The sequence below is a fragment of the Hoplias malabaricus genome, chromosome 4 (genome assembly GCF_029633855.1).
Source record: "Hoplias malabaricus isolate fHopMal1 chromosome 4, fHopMal1.hap1, whole genome shotgun sequence".
NCBI lineage: Eukaryota > Metazoa > Chordata > Actinopteri > Characiformes > Erythrinidae > Hoplias > Hoplias malabaricus.
The window spans coordinates 25545481-25565777 of NC_089803.1; the positions used below are offsets into that span (position 1 = coordinate 25545481).

At 40.5% G+C, this 20297-nt stretch overlaps 1 protein-coding gene across 1 annotated transcript in view; it reads right to left on the reverse strand.

Annotated features, from left to right (window-relative positions):
* b4galnt4a (beta-1,4-N-acetyl-galactosaminyl transferase 4a) overlaps window positions 1-20297 on the reverse strand; it is a 170375-nt gene that overhangs the window by 107442 nt on the left and 42636 nt on the right. The window contains exon 2 of the mRNA XM_066668549.1: window positions 12237-12349. Coding sequence (XP_066524646.1) covers window positions 12237-12349 — 113 coding nt within the window. The remainder of the gene's footprint in view (window positions 1-12236; window positions 12350-20297) is intronic.

Here is a 20297-nt window from a genome sequence, read left to right on the forward strand (position 1 = left end):
ACTCCACGCACTTTGCTACAGTTGCTAGCTATGGAAACAGCACAAGTCTTTATTTCAGAGAAAGGGCAGCATCCATGGTGACTGCCTGAGCACTGACCTTGCACTACAGCTGAGATTCCTAACATCATCTTGCCAGCCATGGCCCTCTCCTGGGTCCTAAAGTTAATTGGTTTCAGGGCCTCCATCCAATCCTCATTTCGAGCATGGCTCAAAGCAGGTGCTGACCCCTCTGGGCTACCTGCAAGGCTGAGAGTTTCATTCGGGGTTTAATCTGATTCCAGATATGCCTCTCGCCGCCCAGCAGAGGTCTAATTTAGAAATGACGATGAATCCCACTGTTCCCAGGTTCCAACGTGGCAGGGCACATCAAAGACAGCAAGATAGCCTCTGGCTCCCCTGTAAGGCCTTGGCGACCTGTCCGTGGGCCAGGCCATGCCTTTTTCGATTTGATCCTATTAGCCAGAGGAGCACCAGATCAGAGAGGAGCACAGGAGGAAGAGGAGGTGGGAGAGTCTGGATTGCTGGATTGGGAGGAATTGGTCTGCCTCAGGGCTCTGCTAAACCAGCAGGCTCTAAAAACAACTCAGCAGTCAGGAAGCAATCACAGCCTCAGACTCCTCTATCTCTGGGGCAAATTGGAGAATGAGACTGAGTTCACTGGATAAGATAAAGGGATAGAGAAGACCCGTGCTCTGGGACGTGTGCAGGATGAGGGAATGAGAGAAAGTGGAGGTCACTGGTTTGTCTTTCTCGCTTACGAAAAGCTACTTTGGAATAACCAGAAGCTGGGCACCATTAACTAAGCTGGTGGTCATGCTCCCTAAAGAAAGGAAGGCATATAACATCTGCCGGAATTTGCACTGCCTTGTGGCATGCGCTTTAGACTGTAAACAAGATTCCAGCAAGAGCAAAAATAAATGTGAGAGAAGCAACAGCAGCGGAACTAGGGTGGGGCACAAAATGCAGAGCTTGCCTCAGTCCCTCTGACTCTGAAAGTTTGAACGGGTTGAACGGACACACCAGTGTGAAATTCCAGAGGTTTGGTCTTGAGTGACAAATACAGAGCACTAAGTCCTTGCTATGACATCAAAAAATAAATAAACCCCACCCCCCCCTCCTCCATCACCACAGTGTCCTTCTGAAAGTTTCCAGTCTTGTTTGCTAAGGAGCCCCAACAAATCCCTGAAGAAACACTTCAGACACGTCCAGTTCACACCAGAGAGGAGGAATGACTCAGGTTTAGATCTGCAAGTTCTCTGTCTAAGCAAGTATTTTCGCTCTGATCACACTGACAGAAGCTGTAGACCCTGACTTCTGTGAAGCCTTGGGCTAATTAAGGAGAGTTTGACTTAAAACATGGCTGAACTGCAAAACTCCCTTTAATGATTTCCACCTCCACTTCCTAAACTGACTAAATCCAGGGAAAGAGTCCGAGACTTCACTCTGCCTCTAGAATGGATGGTAATAGTATACACATGTATGTGGTTACGGATCACAAACGCAGCGTTCTTTGCATGCAAATCCTTTATTAACAATGGCTTCTAATTTGTCACCGTTAACGACCACATGTCAGGAAACTAAATGAGGCATTTGGTGACAGGGCCGCATATGCATGTGTGGAAAATAACAGCAGAAAAGTCGAGTGTGTCAGCAAATGCAGCAGGGCAGAATCTGCTAGCTCCGTGCCTCACGAGAAAGCCTTTTCCACTTCACACAAACCTGACCACAGCATCGCGTCAGCTAAGTGACACCCTCAGACATTAGTCAAATAATCAAGACAAGTGATTTTGTGCAGAATGGTAGATGCTGAGGTAGTGGAACCTTATAACTCGAGGTCGTGCGGATTTGTAACACCTAGCAAAAATAAGAGAGCTGATGTTTATCGCATTCTCGATAATCAGCGTCTTATTCTGTGGGAAGATGAAAGACCTAAGAGAATTCTGGGGCACAGAACAGCACGAGAGAACAAAAGACTATAGTTATGTCTTGTGAAAGGCTGAGGCACATGGATTAGGTCAGTAACATTGTGGTTCCCAACACTGATACTGGAGCACTCCTGCCATGCGTATCTTAAAGTTTTTCCTGTTCTAACAAGATGGTAATCAGTTTATTAAAAAGCCCCTCCAGATTTGAACTTGTTTGTAAGAGGAGCGCAGGGTGAGGACTTCATACATATTTTACATTACAGTATAAACACTTTCCAGCTATATGTAGACCTGGCTGTGTTATTATCTATCATCCTTTACATTAAAACTGCAAAAATTCCCTGAGGATGCTCCTTTAGTAATTGAATGTGTTTGGTTATTTTGTGAAGCTACTGAAAAACTCATGCCCCACTGAAAAGTTAACTACACTTGACCAAAAAAGTTTCCATTTTAAAAAATGAGCAGCAAGTCATTCGTCATCCTCCAGAGGTGATAACACGTCTAACCCCAAGCTAAGAGAGAGAGAGTTGACTGACGCTATTAGAGCTGATGTGTGGACTAAGATACCGACAGAGCTTCAGGCATCTATTGCACAGTAAAAACTGAAGTGTCCAACAACGAGCAGAAAATCGAGAAAATGAGTCCATGCTGATGGCACTTGTTGCAACAGTAACTGAGATGTGGTTCTGCTATAGCTTCACTGCAAACTGAAAATGAAGTAATGAAGTGCTGGGTTGAGGTAGAAACAGCCATTAGTAATTTTTTAGAAATAATAAATAGTTGGATTTGCTGTTGTGTTTGATCCCTTTTTTATTTTATTTTCTTTGGAAGAAGACAATTCATTGCATTGCAGTGTGAACTGAACTGAGAAAATACAGTTAAGAGTTTAGGGCATGTCTGCATCACTTAACTTCTTATCTAATAGCCACTCCCCACTTTAGCCCTGCTCCAGCACAAGAGCGCAAAGCCACTGCATAATTGAACCGGCTGCACTCAGCTCTTCCTTTGTATAAGCATATAAACACACCTCAGCATAGCATGCATTTTCTTGCCCACTCACCACAGGTATTAACAATGCAATTTGGCTAATTAGACAAGTCAGTGTGTGTGTTTTGCTCTGTGTGTATGAAGCTAATTGAGACATGTCTGCTAGCCCTGCAGGCGTCCCTCCTGATAATCCCCTCTTTGGCTTCAGGCAGCCTCAGCTACTAAGCCGAATCCTCTATTTGGCTGGGACATTTGTCCGTGGAGCTGGATGCCTGCTTTTATTCACTGACAGCAGTGTCCACCCTCGGTGCATGCAGCAGGTGACTAGTCAGCAAGCATACGTTTATTTATTGGCCAAACAGGACTCCGAGATATCTGTCATGCCTGGGGTGGTGGTCAGGGTGACAGGCCTTCCCCGCATCCATAAAGCATCAGCAAGGCCGGGCTGCCCCATATTTATGGCCCTAAAAGCAATTTTGGGTTAACAATAAGGCCCAAATGCTTCATTTTACGAGCGGCCGTAATCCCGCCAGTATGATTAAAATCGGCCTCTGACCAGTGGGTGCTGTAAATCAGCATACATATCAACCCCATGTCTTATTTACCATCGCCAGCAAACCTGCAATTCTATTAGAGAGAGAGGGAGAGACGGAGAGAGAGAGAAAAAGCAAGAGAACAGAAGGCCAGACAGAAGGTTCAGGTGTTTCTGTTTTACTGGTCAGTAAAGGGTCATGACAGGACGCTTAAAAAAACTATTTGTGACTAGTTGGACAATACATACACTTTTCAAAAGCTCTATTTCAGACCTTCTACTCACATTTTCCTTAAGCAGTGTACTTGATATTTTTCTCACATACACTATGCAGCCAAACGTTTGTAGATACTGAGTGTTTCTTCTGAAATCAAGGGAAATTATAGAAGCTTGTCACACATTTGCTGAAGAAGCCTCCTTCTAAGAAGGCTTTAGACTTGATGGAACACTTTTGTGAGGATTTGAACACATTCAGACTCAAGAACATTAGTGTGGTTGGGTATTGATGTAGGATGATTAATTCTGGATCACAATCCCCACTCCAATTCAGCTCAAACTACAGGATGATATTTCATCACTCCAGGGAACTGATTCCACTGCTCCACTGCCCAAGGATGGGGTGATTTATGCTCATCTATGGCTGCCCAAAGCATCCCATTCTATTGAAGCATACTTTTCTGTAGAGACAAACACCTCTTTCAGAAATGAGTGCATTTAAAGCAGCTGGAATCTACAAATTTTGGACATACAGTATATCAACACTGTGGTAATAGTATTACATTGTGAGTGGTAGTCACAATAATTCGATCACAGAAATACAAGAAAAATCTTAGCGAAAGCAAAAGAAAAACAAAGACAGGCTGAGATAGAGATGTCTGGCAACATTCATAAAAACAAAATGATACTGAGCTCAAATTATTCAAAGCTGGTTCGTCCAACATCAGCGCTTACTTTTTCATCAAATTTGAAGTTTGAATCAAAGATTATCCTGAGATTGTTGGCATAAGATTTGATGAACTGTGCCAAGGAACTTGATACACTGACAGGCCTCAGCTGCCCGGAGGAAAGCATTCATTGCAGTGGAACAACATTAAGCTCTGTGCATTATACTTCAGTTTGTTAACAGCTATTGGAACAAATAGTTAACAGATTATTGAAGTTGAAGTTGAAGTTTAACATGGTTATGATCTTCTATTTGTTGTTCAATCATTCTGTTGTACTGTGTGGGCCTCTAAACCCAATACATGTTGATTTATGTATCAGAGTCAATTCCACTCTGGAGATCAATTTATAGAAAAAAGACGGCTTCCTAACAATTGTGCAAGACCTGGTAAACTAGAAAGACACCATCAAAGAGTCACCATCACATAAAGAGTACCTTAAACTTTCATCTTTGAGTGAGAAGCTCAAGATCTATAGGTGTTTCCTTCCATCCTTTCACTTGAGAAGACAACTCAATGCTATAGGTTTCAGATGTGTAACTCAAGAAGCTGAAAAATGAAGAAGACGTTTGACATAAACCTCGTTCTGATAGCAACTCTATGAGGTTTGCAGTGCCACTCACTCTATTCTCCATCCATAATACCTTTGAATGATAAAGCGATCTTAAAAATAAAGGTGCTACAAAAGGTTCTTTGAGTGATGCCATAGAAGAACCATTTTTGTTTAAGAAATGAATGCATGAAGAACCTTATTTAGCTATTTAAAGAAGCTTATTTAGCTATTTAAACATATTCACAGTAATGTTTCTTTAAGGAACCAAAAGTTGTTCTCCTATGGCATCGTTCAAATAACCTTTTGTAGCATTTTTATTTTTAAAAGTGTATTTACAGACATGTTGAAATGCCATATGAAGATACTGCAATATGCTATAAATGTATCTATATGGTGAGGTATAACAATGTAGATTGTAAACCAACCAACAAATACATAAAATAACAAAACCTGGGGTGCTTTGGATATGTCTGTAACTAAAAAAGAATGAGACGGCAAAGAAAGTTGTTCACAACTTCTCTTGACTTGATATGTAGTCAGGTGAAGGGGACCCCATTTATACATTCTGAGAGTATCCTTCCCAGCCACCTCGGGCTCAACACAGCAGCAAGTGTCACATCTCCTCACCCTTCTAATCCCTGCTCTATCTCCTAAATCCTGGCTTTAGGAATCATTCTTACCTTATTCTCACACTATCTCCCCTCTCCCTCTCTCTCACCTCTCTCAAACACACTCTAACACCCATAGCCCAGCCACACTGCCACAGTGCTACATGTACACTTGCATTCACACTTGTTCTTACTGTCTTTCTCTTTTTCATTTTCTGTCCTGGAAAAGAAAATCCCACAGCCCAGGGTATAATCCAAGTGATCTCTGCTCACTCTCACTGAGCCAGACCTCTGCTCTAAGTCCAGGCATTAGCAGTATTTGTGTGTGTCAAAGGTAAGGACTCGATATGGGGCCAAGCACAGAACGTGGTGGAGGGCATTTTCACTGCCAGAGGAATAATTACACTCTTCCAGCAGGCCATATTATGTCATGGAGTCTCTGCAAGGAGCATATTTAACCAATCAATGGCACTTAGCGCTCCAATGGAACCATTATCTCACTCAAGATCCCACAAAGTGATCCTCATTGCTAAGCAGGTGTTCACACACAATGCAGGGACAGCCATATATTGACTGAAATCTATTGTACTTTGACTCAGAGGAGCTGAGCACTTAGAGCTTCTTAGCTGGCAGCAGGTTTAGTCTTGCTCCACCAGAGAGGAGATGTTGGCCTGAAAGCCCAGAGGACGAACGTTAGGCTCCTCAGACATTTTCAGGGCCAGTTCTCTGCATGTTGTGATGGATCTGCTGAGCTAGGGTGAAATTGCCCACCTGGTGGAGAGCCACCATGCCATTAATTTACATGAGACAAAAGGAAACAACACACACACACGCACACACAACCTTAAAACCCAGTGTCAGCTCTTTAGCAAAGGGAAGATAATAAAGAATTCTTCTGACTTAATAATTAAAGGTGAAGGTGAAAGAGGTTTAGGGGGTTATGTGCAAGACCACTGACACGTCATTACAGCTGGATTAGTTTAGCTGGAGTATTCTAAGCCTTTATCATTATGCATTACATACAGAAGCACTAATGTATAGATAAGACAATGTAGCCCACCTCGTCATGACCACATCTTTCTTTTGCTTGTCATTTTCTCTTCCCTCTGTGGCGTGGCAAGCCAAGGCAAGTTTATTCATAGAGCCCCTTTTGTACACAATTGCAAGTGCATTACAAATCAGTACAGAAATATTACAGTAGTTAAAAGGTAATTAAATATTAAAGTTTAAAAGACAAATAAAAAAGACGTTTAATAAAATAGTACATTCAACTAGAAAATGAAAGAAATAGAAAAATAGAAATGTAGGCTGAAGAGTGATTTTAAATGGGGTCAATTTCGGTTCACAGGGATGCACTTAAGTGACTGACCTAATAATGAATAACTGATCAACCTGTGGTCAAAATAACGACAAATGAATTAGAACAGAGCTCTTCAAATCCAGACCTTTGATCCAGGTTTCAGGCTGAGGTTTTACAATGCCCAGGTGGTATGACACTCTTCCTGGCCAGTCAGGTCAGAGCCAGCCATTTTAAGGTCCTGGAGCCTTAGAGGGGCAGTGAAGCACTGGAACTGCGTTATCTAAAATGATCTTTTAGAAGCAACCCTGCTCAAGCAAACTTTTTAATTTTTACTTCATCCGAAAACTTTACGTTTCGGCATAGCTGCTCGAGATGAGGGTAGGTACATGACTGCTGCCTGACGTAAACAAGGACTACTGACGTGCAGACTGACCAATTAAATGTTAACAGAGGTCATCGACCAATGACAGTAGCTCTACAGTCAGACCGTCCAATCAGAAGATTTTAGGCTACTTCACCACTCCCCCTTCTCACTCAAGCGAACCAATCGGAGTAGGGGAGGGCGGGACTACTTTGTAGTCCGCTTCTCGAGGTTCTATGTAAGCTCTAGAAAAACAAAATCCTGGATGTTTGTGAAATTCCGCCCGGACATTATTTTAAGTCTAAAAAAGAGGACATCTGGTCACCCTAGGGTTACAGGCAATGAATGAATGAACGGAAAAAAAAGCCACCTATTTGAGGTGCAAGAACGTAATCATACTTCCATCCTGTTTCTGTTGTGTGACGCCCCCACATTAACTGCTGTGCTGAAATTGTTTACTGAATACAGCAGCCTCCTTATTTCAGAAAACATATACCCTCAGACAGGTTTTTTTCTCTGTTTGTTTGTTTGAAAGCAGCTTATAGCCTTATTGTCAATGGCAGAAAGCTATAGAATGTGACTGGACAATAAAATACTCCTCACATTCTCACAAGCAAAAAAACAGCAAATCTGAACAAATAAATATACTTAGGACACTGCGTGGATTTGCAAAAATTTGCATGAATATTAAAATATGTTTTAGTTAAATGGCTTACTTTCAGGCTAATAGAAAACAATCTATACTGTACCAAGCTTGTGAAGAATATTTTATGTCATAAATAGGCATTAAACAATCCAAAGGTCAGGTTCAACAGCTGTGACCAAGTCGCACAAAATTAGTTTCTCTAAACTACACCACATCAAACAGCTCTTAGTGACTTTGTTTACATGCTAACTGTTTATAAATAGGTATATATTGAAGAAAACAGTGGAATTCCATTGTAGAATTTGGAAAACCCTTAGATCTTGAATCTACATTGGTGCATTAGAAATTGATTAATTACCATTACAGCATAACACTTTGCATTTTTGTAGTTTAATACTGTAGGAGGTGACAGTGTGAAAGCGTGTGTGTGTGCTTCTCTCTCTCTCTCTCTCTCTCAGGGTGTGTGTATGTGTGTGTGTGTGTTTCAACCATATGCAGAAGGCCCAGCATGAACATAGAGCTGGTAAATGGCCTGGTTAATAATGAATGAGGGAGACCCACACGCTGTTCAGAGAGATGCTGGTGCATCCCTGAGGCTAAAATCTGCTGTTACAATATCACACACACCCATCCACCATCACACCAACAAATCCATCCTCCAGAGTCCGGATGGGGAGGATCCTCCAAGAACAGGCCCATCATTCCATGTTACCATGGAGACAGCAGCACAAGAGTCATGCATGTCTGGAGCTGTGGTGACCTGCTGCCATGGAAGTTTTTTAACATGTGTCTGTGATACTCATGTGAGAAATATGATAGATCCTTCTGCACCTAAGTGCTCTTACCTTTACTATGTCGTTATAACAATTCTTTATCCTCACAGAAGGAGGAACAGACCATATAAGACTTAAAAACAAATTCCTTTTCAAGATATTTCTCACACAATGGGGTAATCAATACACTTGGATTTGAGGCGTCTGCTCAAACTCAGAACTGATTACATTTCTAATAGCATTACAGAAGAAGTCCTGGTGGAGGTCGTACTGGTCTAGCATGGTGTGTCTACTCAAGTAAGGAACTGAACCCCAGCCTTTCCAGTGATTCCGGGCAGGCTCCAGACCCACCGTGACCCTGAACTGGATAAGCAGTTACAGACAATGAATGAATGGATGAATGGATGAATGAAAGTTGTCTTATAAAAAACTTTTTTCTTGTTTTTATGTTTTTATGCCACTTGAAAACAGCTGAAGGCCTTTGCATTTTGTGGACATTTTACATTTTTTTAACGAAAGGATGCACAGACATGACCCAAGGATTAGTTTTTGAATAACATTTCTTTACATTAATTACATTCATTTTTATTAAAAGATAAATAGCCCATTTATTTGAATATTTTAATACACTTTGAGCACTTTATGTAAATCCCATTCATTTCCGTCACACACGTTGACCTCTGTTTCCTCTCATTTGTTTTTCTTTGGTTTTGCTGTGCATTTCATTTTTCCACAGCACTTGTGTCCCTATTGTTTTGCTTGTTTGGTTGGTTGGTTTTGTTTGTTTTTAATTATTATTTATTTTCCTGTATTTTCCTAATACATTTATTCCAAAACATTACCCACAGGCCAAACTCGTGCATACAAGAAACTTGGTCAGCAGGTACTTAGGCGCTCAAACTCATTAGGGACATACATGGTATCAGCTGTGCTTTAATTTGTTGTTATTCTATTTTATGACCTTCCCATTTTGTATATACTTCCTGCAAATTTAAACACAGCTGACTGGGAACAACCAACATTATCTGCCATGCTGCATGTTAGAGTTCTTACTTGAGGGAGTTTTATAATCCTTTCCAATATTTAAGTTGATAACTCTCGCACTGGGGCCTTGTTTTCTTTCAATTAGCCAAATCCAACAGCTTATTATGGTCCAGAAGCCTTCGCTTTCAACTGCAGACTAATTAGCATTTTCAGACTTGTTCTGGTATTTGTTTAAGAAATGCAAATTGCAAAGTTATTCCATCATTTTTTTTTCTCTACTTGATCTGGACAAAAGCATGCCATTAATTAAAATAACTAATGTGAATTTGTTCAAGACGTGCTCCATGAAATCGCAACGTATAATTGTGTCATATCAATGATTTTTTAAAATTTGCTATGAACTAATAAATCTGGGTGGAGACTGTGTGGTACATCTGTAGTTTTTGTCAGTGACTGTACAGTGCACATCAGAGGACACACACCTAGAGCAGCTTCAGGGCTGACTGGGGACACAAATTTATGAGTTACAGTTCACCAAATGTGATGCAAATTAGTAACTTGATGTGAAACGTCACAGGTGAAATACATTCACCTGGAGCTCATATTTGCAAAACTCATCTGTTGTGGCACATCTCATTGAAATTAATAACTAACTAATTCCCATAGTGCATTGTGGTGTTACATCTTCTTCAGGTATATGATGCCCAAAGCAGCCATCCACATGATCCAAAGAAAACCTGATTTGTTAGACCATAACTCCTTCTTCCACGGGTCCATGGTCCAGTTTAGATGCTCGTGCCCAATTCAAGCACTTTCGATGGTAGATATGGGTCAGTATATACACTCTGACAGGTCTGTGGCATTGCAGCCCCATACACAGCAAAATGAAATTCACTGTGTATTCTGATGCCAGGTAGTGTTACTAACCACTACATAGCAGCATCATCCCCCAAGACCTACCATTTTAGAGACGCTCTGACCCAATCATCTAGCCATCACAATTTATCCCTTCTCAAAGTCACACAGACCATTCTCCTTTCACAGACAGTAACTTCAAGAACTAACTGTTCATTTGCTGTATAATATATCCCTCCCGTTGACAGGTGCCATTGTAAATGTTAATCAATGTTATTCACTTCACCTCTGAGTGGTTCTTATATCATGACTGATCGTTGTATATTTCAATGTTCAGAATGTTCCTGTCCCTGTATTGTACCTCATTCCAAAAGCAACCAACTACTTGTAACTTCAATATAAATGGTTGGGGCTAAACTGCTGGAGCTTGTGACTTTTATTGACATCACAAAGATAATTTCGAATGTATTGTTTTTTCCCTTTTCTATATTTGGACTCTATCGTCACAGGAATACAATTTTTAACAATATTTACAGAAAATTTTCATGTTATAGGCTCTTTAAGATTTTTTTTTGCAATTTTGCTCCATCACTGACTGTATATTCTGAACAACTCCCAATCGTGTGTCATAGAGAATTTGAGCTTAAAGCTAGAGTCGCCTCTTTCTTCACAGAGCAGTAATGACAGTGGCATCTAAGCTTTAACCTGGCTTTGTTCGCACATCATCAGGAGTATAATCTCCTTTCTATTCTGAACTCTTTAATCCCTCCATCCACTCCCATTTAATAACACAGAATTAAATATTAATCTAAAGGGGACACAAGAAAACCCCAGAGCTGCTGTTTGAAAATAATTAACATCACTGTTCTCCAATTTTTGATGAGTTTCTGCACACATGAGCACACATCTATATTACTCCGTCTATCATGCACACTATCATGCACTTCATCCAACTACTCAATGTAGTAGGAGGTATGGAAATGCGGTGCATGGCCTTTTAAAGCACATGGAGGAGGAGGCGCAGAATATCAATGATTTAAAACTGCAGCCGCAGCACAGCTCCCTCTCTCCATACTGTACACTGTCCTCACATGCTACTGGTGGTGCCGACCTCTTCCCCGGTCAGCAGGACACAAGGGACAGCACAGGACATCAAACTGCCACACTCAGCCATAGGGCTTATCACAGTATTTAGGGGACAGGAGCACTTAAAACACCCCTTCAATTTTTAAAATGCCTTTGCAGAAGTCAAAAATCTCTGCCAAAAAGTATACAACGTACAAAAAGCCACCATGCTTTCTCTTAGTGAAAGGCATTTCAGTCATATTTTTGGAACACACCCCTTTACTTCAATTATTATAAGAAAAACTACAGGCTACTAAACAACAAACACAAACAAGGACATGCTACAAATCTGTGTAAATGAATTACTTTCTTTAACAAAACTGTAAGAGAGTCTAATAGAGGACAGTGGACACTGCTTAAAAGCTTTAGCAGCACTGCTGTGTCTGATCCACTCATACTAGCACAGCATACACTTCACACACCAACACTACCACCACATCAGTGTCACTGCAGCACTGAGAATGATTCAACTTTATGTGTGTGTGTGTGTGTGTGTGTGTGTGTCTGTGTGTGCGTGTGCCTACATGTATATGAACTTGGTGCTCCCAAACATTTGCTGAGCACTGTAATTAGCTGTGTTTACACAGGGCTATTGCTCAGTAGTTATCAGAGCCCCTGAGTTTGGATGTGTACTTTAATTACTCACCAGAGCATCTTCCTCACGGCTGTCGCTGTTATCCTCACTCTTATGATGGTCGTCTGAAGAGCGTGAGTCTCTCTTACGACTCGCATCAGTCCCCTCTGCCTGCCTCTCTCCGTCTGAACATAAGAGTAAAATAGTCAACAAACATGATGTTATTAAAATCCAGATTACATATTGATGAATACACAACCATAGTAAGACATACTGTTTATATTCGAAACATGATTTTAAAACAATAAGAGCACTCTTACAATGACTGTAAAAACAAAAACAAAATGCAAATTAGCTATTGGAAAAGCATCTGAACTGTAAATGAAGTGTTAATATTCAGTGCATTTTTCAATCTATAATATTCTGTTACATACTTTTTGAAGGGCATCATTTCTTATGAGGTATGTCCAATCATCTCTGATCTGCTGCAAACAATATGTATGGGAACATTATTCTGTAGATTATCAATACACAGGATATTAACACTTCACGCAGTTCTACAACAAAATTAGTGCACAACTTAAACTTCATTCCAACTGAAGTAGGTACAGCACAGTTAGTAACACTGCTGTTCCACTGTTGGTTCCATTCCTTACCAAGGCAAGCACGCACTGTTACACCAGTAACGATCAGTGAATATATGTGTACAACATTATTAGAACATTATCTGTATGGCTCTTCACATAGTCCAAAATGCATATGGTTAGATGAGTTGGCTGTGTAAAATTATCCATAGGTGTGAGTGTCCTGCGATTAACTGGCACCGAGTGTGTTCCTGCCTTGCACTCAGTGATTCTTGGTAGGTTGCAGAATCACAATAATAATCCACAAAAATAATCCTAATCAGAATGAGGTGGCTACAAAATATTGAAAGAATGAAGGAATGAATAACCGATTGGTATGTGTGCAAAAGTGGAGTTTAGAGTCTACAGTCTTTAAAAGAATTAAGTGAAAATATTGAACATGTTCAAGCATTTATCACACACAATGTTTGTTGCAAGTTTTAAAGACCAGCTCATAAAATAAAAAGAGTAATGCAACCAGTATATCCGTAAACAAAGCACAGAAGCATGAATGATGCCTGCCTACTGAGCAGTTAGTCGGAATGTCAAAAACCAAGACCAAGGGTAGAATGATCTGTATTATGGTTCATGACCTTCAGACATTCTGCTGTGGTCTCACTGATGACGAGACATAGCATATATTCCCTGTTTATCCAGCCTACCTTTCAATTGAATAAAGAGAAAAGCAGTCATAAAAAAGCAGGTGTTGGGGGAACTGTGTGTTCTATCACCTGTGTGACACAGGCTCCAGCACGCTGACCCACTGCAGATGGATTATAGGATTTGCCTATATAGATTTCCATTACAAATCACTCTAACAGCTCACTGGGGTCTTGGCATGAGGTGGGGGAGGGAAAGAGTGACCCACGGAGAGAGTGTAACCTCAGCAGATGGACAATGGACAAATTCCACTATTTACATTCAGAGCAGAAAAGCAGATATTATGCAAATCTGGAAGCATGCCTTTATTGGAGGAGACTGGGGCTTTGGCTGTGTTAACACTGCAGCTATTTATAAAAGCCAAAAAAACACATTAAGGTGTCACTCACCCTTCCAAACACTGCGATCAAAAACTTAAAAACCATAATTAACATTTATTCACAGGGGTTTGGGCACATAGCCCTGTTAAGCAACTGTCAGAATCCACTGAATATATTCTCAGTAGAACAGTATTACCGAGCGGGCTTAAGAGCCCTGTTTTCTTTCTCTGTTTTCTTTCTTTCTCTCTCTCTCTCTCTCTCTCTCTCTCTCAGACACACACACACAGGCAGTTGAAAGCAGCAAACACAATATTGAACAGAAATGACTAAACAGGGGGCTGCAAAGAGAAAAGCCAGCCATAAAAACATAATGGGATATTATGGTTTTCGGGAAACATGCAATAAATGCCGCCTGAGTGATTTTATGGCCACGTCCAATAACTCAGCAGGGACCGTGTGGGCACACTGCTAAAACACAGCCCCAAACACACCTCCAGACCTCCAACGCACTCCCTGTCTCAATCAATACCATATCAATAGACTTCCCTTCACCCACGGGAACTGAGACCAGATCAAATAAATGCCTGGCTCCAGTTAGCCTCTAAAGAGAACTGTATCATTTCGGGATCCGGTTGGAGATTGCATCATAACTCATCCTTTCAGCCTGCCATTAAATATAAAAGGCACCAAGAGCAAATGCTACCTGATAGAGCTATATAAGTGCAGTTATGTTTGGCGCCACCACATGTTTAACAGCATTTCATTCCGAGTGTCAATTTACAGCAACCTCCCTATCAATTCCCTTTTTAACATCTCGTCTATAAAGGTGCGTCTGAGAACTCTGTAATATTTGCTTTACTTTCAAAAGCCTATTTGATGGGTGGATGGATTGATAGATGGATGGATGACAAAAAAGAATTTCTGTCTAGCATCATTGTGGAGTTTGGATTTCTTTTATTATGAATTGAATCTAACTTGTGCAAAGTGAGTACAGATATCTTCTAATATACTTTCCTAATTATTTATTAATTATTGGGATGAATATTGGGATGAATGGGTGAACTTAAAGGAGGCACTCTGTACACACACACACACACATCGTATGTGACTAAAATCCAAATGTTCAATTCACTGCATACCACATTACCTACTACAAGTACAGTTGTGTTCAAAATAATAGCAGTGTGTTTAAAAACATTAATTAAGCACAAAATCTTAATAGCAGTTTTTATTTCCATGCATTGGGAACATTGCGTACTGTTTTCCAAATCAAAACATGAAGAGAAATTTAAATAATTTTTTAACTACTTTACAGAAAATACCAAACAATTAACATTGGGCTGTTCAAAAAAATAGCAGTATCTGCATTTGTCTTTACTAACTCAAAATATGTACTCTTTTTTTGGGATTTATCATTCCTGTGAATCACTAACCTAATATTTAGTTGAATAACCACAGTTTTTTAGAACTGCTTCACATCTGTGTTGCATAGAGTCAACCAACTTGTGGCACCTGTCACCTGGCATTCCAGCCCAGGATGCTTTGACTACATCCCACAATTCATTTGCATTTCTCGGTTCTGCTTCAGAAACTGCATCTTTGATGTTACCCCACAAGTTTTCTATCGGATTAAGGTCTGGGGATTGGGCTGGCCACTCCATAACCTCAATTTTGTTGGACTGGAACCAAGATTTTGCTCGTTTACTAGTGTGTTTAGGGTCGTTGTCTTGTTGAAACACCCATTTCAAGGGCATTTCCTCTTCAGCGTAAGGCAACATGACCTGTTCAAGTATTCTGATATATGCAAACTGGTCCATGATCCCTGGTATGCGGTAAATAGGCCCAGCACCATAGTAAGAGAAACATGCCCATATCATGATGCTTGCACCACAATGCTTCACTGTCTTCATAGTGTATTGTGGCTTGAATTCAGAGTTTGGGGGTCGTCTGACGAACTGTCTGCGGCCCTTGGACCCAAAAAGAACATCCGTTTTCATCAGTCCACAATATGTTTCTCCATTTCTCTTTAGGCCAGTTGATGTGTTCTTTGGCAAATTGTATCCGCTTCAGTACATGTCTTTTTTTTTAACAGTGGGACTTTGCGTGGACTTCTTGCTAATAGATTAGCTTCACACAGGCGTCTTCTAACTGTCACAGTACTCACAGGTAACCTGAGACTGTCTTTGATCATCCTGGAGCTGATCATTGGCTGAGCCTTTGCCATTCTGACTATTCTCCAATCCATTCGAATGGTAGTCTTCCGTTTTCTTCCACATCTCTCTGGTTTTCCTCTCCATTTTAAAGCATTGGAGATCATTTTGGCTGAACAGCCTATTATTGTCTGCATGTCTTTATAAGTTTTACCCTCTCCAATCAACTTTATAATCAAAGCTCGCTGTTCTTCTGAACAATGTCTCAATCGACCCATTTTTCTCAGGCTTTCAAGGAGAAATGCATGTAGAGCATGTGCTGGCTTCACCCTTAAATAAGGGACACCTGATTCACACCTGTTTCCTCACAGAATGATTGCCCTCACTAATTGAACTCCACGCTGCTATTATTTTGAACACACCCCTTTCAATTAATTATGCAAATACACAGACACAAGAGCATGCATATCACGAAGGCTGAGGCTGTTGGTTTTCTAAGAATCTACTGCACGAACTGTTACATTGTTTGTCATGTGGTAATATATTTTATACCAAAAACAGTGATTATCTGGTTAGTCAAATTGGACTGCTATTATTTTGAACACAACTGTATATGAATGAAAAAAGTAAACACAAAAAGAAGTGGGAATGTGGTAAACAGGACCTAATGTTGCCTAAAGTGAGGAACGCTGTGTGAGCTGGATGTCAGAGGCAGTGCGTTTGTGTAGAATCTGCAGTAGCAGGGCAGGTCTATGATGAGCAGAGGAGGATACCTTATTCCTGGCCTTCTGCCACTCACCTAGCCCTGTCCAATCAAATATACATGAGGCTCCCAATGGAAGTGAGACCCAATGGCAACAGAATATGCAATGCACTGTGTGGACAGGAGCTCTCAACAATGTTAACTGATTTCATATCACTGTTGCAATGTTAAAGAGAACAACATTTTAATACGTACAGTCGCCGGGTTTTAAACTGAAGGCGAATCTTAACTCAGTATCCCACCTCTATGTCTGTGATGATTTGGACCAATCGGATGTTACCAAAAAAGTGTGCTTTAACAAGTGTGCTTAGTGTCACAACCACAACTAACTGCCAGTCTGAAACAATATCCTCAGCATACAAAAAGTGGATGTGGTAGTCTTCTTGAACAAAACAATAGATATAAATGTAAACATAATTGCACTGCACCGTCATGATATTGTCCAGTATAATCATATTTTTCCTCAAATCCTTCAGTAAGAAACAATCAGTCCAAATCCGCACCAGGAAATGTAGGAGGTGTGTTCTCTATAAACTCTGGAGGAATCACAACTCTTCAAAGGCCCAGAGTGGGAACAACTGCAAAATAATAGGAAACAATGGAACAAAAAACCCGTATCTGCTCCTCCCGATCCTAACCTGCTGCTGTTTACCACAAGATACTGAGACAGCATCTGCGCTGGTTTGATAACTGCTGTCAGATGTTGCCAGTGCAGTAGGCCAAGTGAGACAACAGTGAAAGATTTAAGCTGCCAGTGTTGTGTAAACTGTTTCTAAGAGGGAATGGGACAGTTAGACATGCCTTTGAATGCAAACTACTGGACTTAGAAACTCCAGCTTCAAAATGTGGATGTGTAAGTTCTAGGAAAAACAAAAGCTTCACATTATGTAGTGAGAATATACACTGGTGTTCAAGTATCAAAATTAACATAAACTACTATCACTTTTTCAAAGCTTGGAGAGTTTACATGCAACCTTGATGACTCTTTTAAATAAAAATCAACATATAAAACATGCACACATAATGTGTAGCTCCCAGAATTATTAGGCCTTCTCTGAAACTCCAGAAGACCCACTGGTATCTGAAAACTTACATCACTATTCTTTAATGTTTCATCTTTGAAATTAAAGGAGGTGTATTATTTAAAAACTAACAAACAAAAATGTATTTTCAGTGCATTTTCACATTAATGTCCAAAAGTCTACCAACACAAACACTGTGAAACAAGACATTTCAGTCAGCATATGTGACCTCCCACAGTCAGAAATCATGGAAAAATATATAAAATAAGCCATAATGATTTTGCTCTGCTTCCTACATTAAGTTCAAGCACATTCGAACTAAGTAAAGAATAATGAAGATTTGGCTCTGGAGTTAATGTTAGCTCATTCAAGGCAGTATCAAACGCTAAAGTGAAGTGACCACAAAATCATCTCTTGGCTACTTCTGAACTATATGACCTGTAATTATCTTGCATATGTGAGCCACTAATATAATTTCTACTGCTAAATTTGGAGTGCCTCTTTGTTTTGCTTTCCCCACATATGCTTAACATATCTGATCCTACTATTACTCTCATGAATGAAATTTAAAACCCTTACAGCAATGTTCCAACACCTAGAGTAAAGCTTTACAGGAAAAGTAGTTTTACTAGGGCTAAGTGAAAAAGAACTCAACATAAATATCTTAGATTTGGGAAGAAATTTTGAATAAGCTTGTTTCTACAAACACAAAGTACTTTAACGAAGAGTACATGGCGAACCTGCGAAAATTCTCAAACTTATTAATCAAGTAAAATTTCATCATCATCATCATCATCATCATTTTCTTCTCCGCTTCTCCATTTCAGGGTCGCGGTTCAAGTAAAATTTGCCTGGTGAATACAAAGTAGATATTATTAACCTTTTCCTCCTAAACCCCAACATATCAGGACCAGCCAAACCTGAGTTTTCTCCACTCTGGCAATGAGCAATAATTAATTAATTCATTCACTGTCAGTAACCTCTTATCCAGTTCAGTTCAGGTTGCAGTGGGTTCAGAGACCCAACACACACTCACACCTATGGACACTTTTGAGTCGCCAATCCACCTACCAACGTGTGTTTTTGGACTGTGGGAAGAAGCCTGGAGGAAACCCATGCAGACACAGGGAAAACACATCAATTCCTCACAGACAGTCACCCGGAGCGGGACTTGAACCCACAACCTGCAGGTCCCTGGAGCTGTGTGACTGTGACACTACCTGCTGCAACACTGTGCCGCCCGATGCAATAATTGTGGATATTTATATATATTTACATTTATAAATTACATTTATATGCACATGAAATTGTATCTTGTGAATTCCGCCTCTGCAGCCCCCCTTAGGTTCAGCTGTGCTACAGGCATGGATGACTTGCCACATCACAGTATGCAAAATAGTGATCCTGGGTTCCAGGCTCCTGATTTCATGTTGATATTAATTATCGGCTTGTACATTTCTCGACAGATTCCATCCGGCCACACTTATCTGCTCACCACGTGGGTGTTTCTCTGTCACTATAGAAACAAATAAGCGTCACAGCAGAGTCCGTCCACCATCCACTGGTCCACTTCAGAGCATTTTTTCAAAGTTCACCCAGAGGTAATTTGATTTGAATCTATGGTGACCCTTTAATGGGCGTTTTTGTGATTGGTTGGTGCCAGTCAAATCTGACTACTGTTCAATTACAACTGCCAGCTGCATATATAGCTAAAGCCAATTTAACAAACTGTAAAACTGGGGCACACGTAAATGCCACCACTGTGACCCCATAGTTTGAGAACTGCTGTTATGTGGATGTGGTCCAAAATGTTTTTGGGTTTTTTAAAGTGCAGGAGTGTGGTTCAAGGGTTTTCTACTGGAGCATGTTTTCATCAACCTCTGACAAGAGTGGCTTTACATGGAATAGAGGGTCAGAGAGGAGAGAGACACACAGGCAGACAGATTTTTTTTAATAAGAAACACTTAGTTCCAGTGTTGTTCCTTTCAGATTTAACTGTTTCAAGACCAAATATGTTCAATTTTGTACATTTTTATTTACATTTGTACATTTTAATGTTTTTTTTTCTTAAATACTTTCAAATTTTGGCAATGCACAAATAATCAATTTTCATGCAAAAAAATTGCCTTAATTTAAATTAAGAGAGAGAGTGAGAGAGATGGAGGGAGAGATACTTGAGGTGAATGACCTGCGCCTCTCACTGCGATCAGCTGTTACAGCTTTAATAAAATAATTAAGATTCAGTCAGCAGGTTAATGAGAGCCAATCGACAATTTCACCCCTGGGGCTAGTGACAGAGAAGGGAGAAAAGAGAGAGAGAGAGAGAGAGAGAGAGCGTGAGAGTGAGAGAGAGAGAGAGAGAGAGAGAGAGAGAGCGTGAGAGTGAGAGAGAGAGAGAGCGTGAGAGAGAGAGAGCATGAGAGAGTGAGAGAGAGAGAGAGCATGAGAGAGTGAGAGAGAGAGAGCGTGAGAGAGTGAGAGAGTGAGAGAGAGAGAGAGAGAGAGAGCGAGAGAGAGAGAAAATAAGAGAGAGAGTGTGTTGCTTTATGTATAAACAACAGGCTTTTTTATCACTCACTAACTGACATGAAGCAC